General features: G+C 37.9%; 1 protein-coding gene across 1 annotated transcript in view; it reads left to right on the forward strand.

Moving 5' to 3' along the window:
• Positions 1-4,528, forward strand: part of med14 (mediator complex subunit 14) — a 64,477-nt gene extending 59,949 nt beyond the window's left edge. The window contains exons 29-31 of the mRNA XM_078559740.1: positions 833-958; positions 2,441-2,630; positions 3,881-4,528. Of these exons, the coding sequence (XP_078415866.1) occupies positions 833-958; positions 2,441-2,630; positions 3,881-3,954 (390 nt within the window). The 3' untranslated portion in view covers positions 3,955-4,528. The remainder of the gene's footprint in view (positions 1-832; positions 959-2,440; positions 2,631-3,880) is intronic.
• Positions 4,529-7,990: the final 3,462 nt, after the last annotated feature.

Genomic DNA, 7,990 nt, shown 5'->3' on the forward strand with positions numbered 1-7,990 from the left:
TTGAGGGATGAATGCAGAAGGAGTTAGCTCCAGATTAATATATCATAGTAAAAGCATTATAGTTGGCTTTTTCAAGACTAAGCACACATACCATACCATTTACTCAATGGCATGGGAGTTCTAGTAACTCATAAAAGTGTTGCATTTTCTTTTGGTTTGTTTTTTTCACAAAATATTTGACCTGTATACTTGAATAGTGCAAAATATGATGTAGCTCACTCTAGCTATGATTAATAGTCTGCTCAAAGCATTTTTAACACTCCAGGGTTTGTAATTCCAGATATTAAAGTTAGCTGAATAATCTGTTTAAAAATTGCTAGTATAGTTGTTAAGTTTAAAAATACAAAATTCAGGGAGACAAGTTAGTGGATTGCAAATTTGACCCTTCACTCTGCTTTTGATTCTACAGAAAGTAGGACTGCTGGCTTAAGGTTTATGCTATTCATGGCAGTACACTTTTGAGACATGGAATGCTGGTAATAATAACATTTCCCATTATCCAGTTTAGCTTAATGTTGAGCCTCACTGACCTATTTGTTAATCAAATTGTTTTCCGTCATGCCCAATTTTATTACAAAGGTGATGTGACGCAATGTTAGTAAAAAGAAAATCAAGTGAATTGCAAAATTACCTTAATGTTTTTTGTAACTTCACTGGAAGTGCTTCTTACTCCAGTATGTTGCACATGAAACTGTGACAAAAATGTTTCCTAGAATAGAAGTTTATACCTGCTTCAAGTAGAAAGGCATGTTGGAGAACATCTGAATACGCAAAACCAATTTCATCTTTATTTAACATTTGATTAAATCATGCTGTATTTTCTTGTGAACAGTTTCCAGATCAAGCCACCCAGCTAAGGTGGAATGTGCAGTTCTGTTTGACAATTCCTCCTAGTGCTCCTCCAATTGCTCCTCCAGGAACACCTGCAGTAGTGTTGAAATCCAAGATGCTGTTCTTTGTAAGTATAACAACCATGTTTATTTTGCATTTATTGCAGTCCACGATCATCAGATTGTAACTCATTAAGTGTGAGAAACTGTTGGAATTGGTGGCGCAATAATATGAATACTAAGTTTAGTGCGGTTGTGTCCCTCATATTCAAGGATGAAGGTACCAACAATAGAGGGAATGTACGTTCGTGATAGATAGGTGTGCAGTTGAAGAAGTAGGCCAACACGTGACACACAGTCTTACCCCAAGTTTCAAATAATGTTCCCAGAGGGGTTCTGTGGTTTATTCTTCTGCCATTGCTGATCCATCCTTTTGCGTTTTATCTTCAAACTGGCATGTTGTCATAGCTCAGTCCTCTTCAGCTGTTACCACTCATGGCCAAAGTTTTATATGAGTTGGCAACTCATTTTGCATTGCTTCAAGTGAATCTTTAGTGTGTCCGTATAATGTCGTTGTTGTCTGTCCTGCTTTCTACTACCATCCACCAGTTCTGCAGAAAATTAGTTGGTTTGGCAAACATACACCATTCATCCTAATTCATCTAGCCCAACAGAGCTGATCACTGAATCCCATGGCTTCAATGCTGATGCCATCAGCAGGTTCCAGTCCTTCATTGTTAGCGGTGTGGTCCTGCCACTTAATATGAAATAAGGTGCAAAGATGTCTTCGGTGAAACCTACCTACCTAGCTGCATGTGCTTTCTGTAAAATGTCCACATTTCACATCCAGAAAGAAGATTTGTATGGGCAACTCCCTTATAATCCTTCAGTTTAGTGGCTGTCTTGATGCCAATTGCTGATTACATTCTTTGTCTGTGCATATGCATTTGTACAGCACAAAAACAAGCCATTTGGTCCAACTGATCCATGTCAGTGTTTATGCTCCACACAAGACTACCAAAAGCAGTGTTTACTCTCTATATGCAAGCCATGAATTCCTTATCAATCCTTGCGCCAATAGATAATACACTTCCAAGATAGGTGAGCTCCTTGCCCACGTGCCTTACCAATAGTGATTGATGATCTCACATGTAACTTCCTAAGAGCTGGTAACCACATAACTGTCAGCAAAAACTGCAAATCTCTTCATCAGCAGAAGGTCCAGTTTGGAATGTGCCACAAGTGCGCAGTCATTAACATGCAGAATTTCATGTACAATTCATTTAGAGACTATCGCCGATACTCAGTCTTGATAGATCAGACATTTACACTGTTGTGTATATTCATACCCAAAATCTAACCTGAAGAACCTAGTGTAGCAGCAGAAGAATTAATAAAACTCTGCCAAATACACATCTGTTCTTCACGCCATGCACTACCAGAAACAGTTCAGAAATTAAATTATGAACATGGTGCAGATTAAATTATTAAACCAAAAGGAAGAAAATTGTACTTGAACTGGTTGTTGAAGTCTGTATTTGTGAAACCAAATTTAAGTTTTTCCTCTCTTTTTGTCTGTGCCTTTCACCCCACCCTCAACCTTCCAAAAGCTACAACTCACTCAGCGACTAACAGTTCCACAAGAACCAGTCAGCATAATTGTGCCAATTGTCTATGATATGGCAACAGGGGCAACACAGCAAGCTGATATTCCTAGACCACAGAACACATCAGGAGCAGCTGCCTCGATGGTTAGCAACATCTTGAGGAGGTTTTCAGAGGTGCACCAGCCACCACAAGGTAAGCCAAAAAATGTCGATTTTCAGGATGTCTGTCTGTCATCATCTAATTATTTATTACAATTTGCAGAAAACATAAAACGCCATGATAAGTTTAATCATGAAGGAATGTTTGGGTTAGAATTTAGATTTTGTATGTAAACTCAGGCATGTTTCTAATAGCTTGCTTCTCTTTGAGATTCCAGATATCCTCAGTCTCGTAAAAGCCAGTCCCTGACTTTTGACCAAAAAATCCAAACTCTTTCTCCTTACCACCCACTCGCCGCTGATGTCAAATTCGCCCTGGTGTAAACCTTCTCATTTGAAGGCGGCTGATCAGCTAGTCAGAATAATAAAAATACTTTTTGGCTCCTTTTGCATTAGTTCTGGAGGCAGGGTTGGTAGGATTCGTCTCCGACCTGGCAACTCTGCAATCAGTTGATGTACCGCTGTAAACAGGTAGCAAGACAATGGGAGAGGGTGGATTTCAACCCTTCAAATATTACTCGTGTATAAGTCGACCCCCTACTTTTTGGGTAAAAATTTGGTCTCAGAAACTGGACTCTTACATGAGCATATAAGGTATTTACCTTTCACCTCATCCTCTCCTGGCTGTTAAGGCTGATTTAAAATCAGTTTATTCAATTTCTGGTGGGCATGCCCCCACAGCACATATTGCCCCTAATTTAGCACTAATGGAGAATTAAAATTACAGTCTCTGTAAGAGATGACCACAGCATGACTCGTATGAGAAATGGAAAAAAATGTTACACTGATATAGTGTGCACTTTTTTGAATTAGATGCTATACCTGAGCTGGGAGCATTTGCTGACACTGGTTCACTGATTTGGATAATGGCCTATGTAGAAACATTAATGTATCTTTCAAAATACCGGACACATTAATTAATATATAGTTGGTTTTAAGCTTAGCCATTAATCAAATTTACCTGTCTAGGGCTTTCCCATATGACCATTAAGTAGATGAGGAATTCCGATTTGGGTGTCCAAATGGAGTCCAGTGCTCTGCTTCTGGGCCAGCCTATTTGTTTTTTGTTTTCAGTTTTTCTTCAAGTTCGTATAATAAATAAATAAAACCTTGTTGTCCTTGCTCACAGTGCAGTAACCATAGCTGGTATGTTAAAGAGCACATTTCACCCAACAGAGCATGTTCCTTATCAAAAAAAACCTTATTGTTAAGTTATTCTGTTGTACTGGTCACTTGCCTCACCAATTTGTACATTTTCTAATATTAACAATGTTACTTTTTCAGGTGACTGCACAATCTATGCAGCAGTGAGGGAATTGATGGCAAACCTAACACTGCCCCCCGGGGGTCGACAGTAACGCACTACAGCCTGCCTTAGGAAGTCCTTCAAGTGAAGAAAGAAGGATTGAGTACAACATAATTAGGTGGACAGTGTGTGATGCAAAACAAAATTAAGGATTATCAAAATTGTGCTCCAATATGACTTGAGAGCATGATATAATTTATTCTTCAGGGATGAACTTCTTCCATCAAAAGATACATTCATTACTTTGTTTACCTGCTGTTATATAGTGTATTTTATAAACTGCATTTCAAGGAAAATATAAATACAGAAAGATTCCTGTTTGGTTGAGTTAGATTTAACCATAGTATAATATTTACAAGGAGAAGACCATTAGGTTATGACAATGCTAAGAATATTTTTTAGAGAATGCAAATCTGTCAATTTTCACATGTTCTGGCATAATAGCTTGAGTTTTATTCATTCTCAAACCTATTTGTTACCTTGGTTGTTGTAAAGTAAATTGTGAAACTTTAAAGTAATGGAGCTGTATTTTATTATGATTGCTTTAAATCTTTACCGAAAATTTGAGTTCTTTGGTCATATTGCCTTAGAAACAATATTTAATAAACAAGCAGATAAAACCGCCATCCCATGTAACACCTTATTCATACAACATTGATAATGTGTATAGTTAGGTGTGGCAGCAAAATTTTGGTTGTACAATTACGCTAGATTTTATTTTTCTCCCCCCTCATTACCTTTTCTGAAATGCTCCAAGTAATGAGGTAAGTAATTCTATTATTTTCAACTACTTTTTATTGCTACCTTGTTTAACAGCAATTTTGACAGATACAACTTCAAAACAGTTACTTTATTTTGATGGGGTGATATTCAAAAAGCTGCACATCAACAGAGTTTTTGTTTGTTTTACTTTTAAAGTCATATTTTGGCTGTTCAGTGATGAATTTAAACATAATTACTGAAGTAATTTTAAATACCTGTTTCCTATTGTCTCTCATAGGTGACTCATAATTCCCTGGTGTTCATTGTGGTACCTGCTGCTGTCTTGAGCAGTAACCTCAATTGCCCTATCCTTCATTCTCAGCATGTTTTCTTCGCTTCTACCACTCTACACCTGATCAACTATATCTCTTTTCCAACCCTTGTTGTATGCTGCTCCCTTTTCTGTTCCTCCACCCTTTGTCTTTCATCATCTCCTTTTTGTTTTTTGCCCTCCATCCCAAATTGATCCCTACTTCAATTCACCACTAGTTCTCAGCGAACCTTCTCTTCCTGACAACTCAGACTTGAGTCCTCTTGAACATACTCATCTGGTACCCTCTTTGCCCTCTCAATGCACTCTGATGGGCCCATTGTGGCATCTTTTGCTGCCTTGAGCAGCAGTTTCTATTGTCCCATCCTCCATTCTCAGTGACCTTTCTTTGCTCCTCCCCATTCCCCCCACCACGTGCTTACTGGAGTTAACATCAGCAACCTCCTTTCTCAGCCCATACACAAGATGTTGGCTTTGGCTGGTGGATGAACAATCATCACCACAAACATTTCCTTTTGGAGCATCAACCTGCTCATCAAGTTCCTGGGTGCCTATGACCTTATTATGAACAATTGTATTGACAAGCTGCCTTTGGCAAAAACTTGATTTATGAATGATGCCACTTTCCCCATCACTGAGGTGGCTCACCTGACCTTACTTTCCACTACCTGGACTGCTTCCATATATTTTGGTACCAAACCGAAACTAGCATTTCTATAGCATACTGCCCTTATAGAAAGACATTCCTGACTTTCCAGAGCAATGTGTACAGAGTACATACCAAGTACTAGGTTTAAAGGGAAAAAATGGTTTGGAGGGGGAGGAAGTACTGTTTAAGAGAACTGTAGGACAGCAGGTGACAAGGTGGATATATTAGGGGAAGTGTTCCAGAAGACAAGGCATAGTGACAAAGGCTGGAGAACGCTTGCAGGGATCGAGGAAATTGCTGAAGTTGATGGATGACTTTTAAAGGTAAAAATGTGGATCCTAAAGTTAAAACAAAGAACACTAGATGCTGGAAATCTGAAACAAAAACAATGCCAGAAACACTCAGCAGATCAGACAGCATTTGCAGAGAGGACAATTTTTTTTTTCAGGTATGAATCTTTCACCAGTACTAGAACCTATTACAGATGAACCGCCTTAAAAAGGGACAAATAGAAAGAAAGCCATGGTTGGGGGACAAGGCACACTAAGAAATGCAAATACTTGAAATAGAATGCCTGTAAAGTACTTAAATGCTAACAAAATGGTTAAAAGACAGAAGTGATAGCATAAGAAAATAGGAGGCATAATGCTGGAAATCAAATAGATTTGAGACACAGGAATTCAGGGGTGGTAGGTGGTTATGCATGTAGAAATGGAAGCATGAAAAACTAGTGAAGTAGAGCAGGTCCAGCCATCCTGGTGCCTTAAAAATAAATTCCAAAGACAGAATTGGACAGAAAATGGAATTTAATAAGGAGCTTGGTGCTACATTTACAAAGAGAATGGAGGCGTTGAGCATAATAATCATTCTTTGCTACATTTGGTCTTCCTAACGTAAAGGAACTGAGCAATAAATCCAGTATACTAGGTTTGAAGAAGTATGTGCAAATTACTGTCTCACCTGGAAAGGACTGTTTGAGCCCTGTATAGTATTGTGGAAGGATGTCATTAGACAGATGCTGTATCTCCTGGGCTTGCACAGAAAGATGACCCTAGTTGTAATGCTAAAGTAGGGGCAGAAGTATGAAAGTGGGATCTGTCTTGTCTATTTCACTGGAGGTATATCCTCGACTGGAGAAAATAATTTTCAAGTCACCTAAACTGGAACTTGACCGAAAAAGGGTAGTGGGCATGTGGGCTTTGGTGAGAGTGCAGACTCCAGCATTTTGGATGAGCTGTAGTTTGTGAAGGGGGAGGATACCAGCAAGGACAGTATTTGGATCATCATGAATTGTATGTAAAGTATTTTTTTCAGACATTGAATCTATTGGCCTAGATTTTATGGTAGGATTGACAATGGCAACTGTTAGCATTTGCTTTCATTACTCCTTTGAAATTGACAGCAACTTCTGGAGTCTGTGCATGCACAATTCAATATAGAAATCCAGATGCTTCCCCATAGGATGCACTCTTGAAGTTCCCCCAGCCCCTGCCAAAGACTGCAATAAAGTAAAAACCACTGAACTGATTAAAAAAACTTACTCTTTTACACTATAAGTCTTGCTGTTCCAAAATGAAATCTTGAAAAAGTTGCACCTTGTTGTATGAGGTGTCACTGGGACTTTAATGGTATACTAATTTCATAATTACTGAACAGCCGCACTGTCCCTGAAAAATTATTATATTTATGGCATGTCAAATTCCTCCATTATGATAAAAATTCACATTGTTAAAATATTTTTTATTTCATTTATAATATTTCAGCTTCTAGCTAATCCCATGTATATGTCCCAATCATTTATTTTGCTCTGTAAAATATTTTAATTAAAAGTGAAAAGTTCAGTGTATTTTATTTCCTGGTTTGCTGCCTGAGAATACTTCAATGTGATTGGCAGCTTATTCTGCTTTATGACATCACCTGGAGATCCTCTTGACTTGGCGCCAGATTCAAACTGACGACAAAAAAGGGGGAATTCCACACCACAGCTTCGCTGCTGACTGAAATCAGTCATTGTTTACATTCTGGATGAATTTTAAATCCTTGTGAAAAATATGATTAGAACTTGTCAAGGGAAAATATCTTTAAATGGATTGTTTCAACATCTAAATATTCTTTTATTAAATCGCTATTTGGGAAGTGGTTTTGTTATATACTTTCCCCTCCCCCCCAAAAATTGCTTCAATAAATCTTGCATATACCACAGAGAAAACCTGGTAAGAATTTTTCTCGGAAATCTTATATAAATTAAGGAATAATTTGTTCTATTCTAAAACTGCAAACTTTTGAACCATTTTCCGAACAAAATTTGACATATGATACTGATTTTTTTTTTATTGAAGCATGGTAAGTAAATTATATAAGATTTTTTGGGCAACTTAACCAATTTTCTCTTCAGCAAGGACAGTC

Source organism: Cetorhinus maximus, chromosome 16, assembly GCF_964194155.1.
Source record: "Cetorhinus maximus chromosome 16, sCetMax3.hap1.1, whole genome shotgun sequence".
Lineage (NCBI taxonomy): Eukaryota > Metazoa > Chordata > Chondrichthyes > Lamniformes > Cetorhinidae > Cetorhinus > Cetorhinus maximus.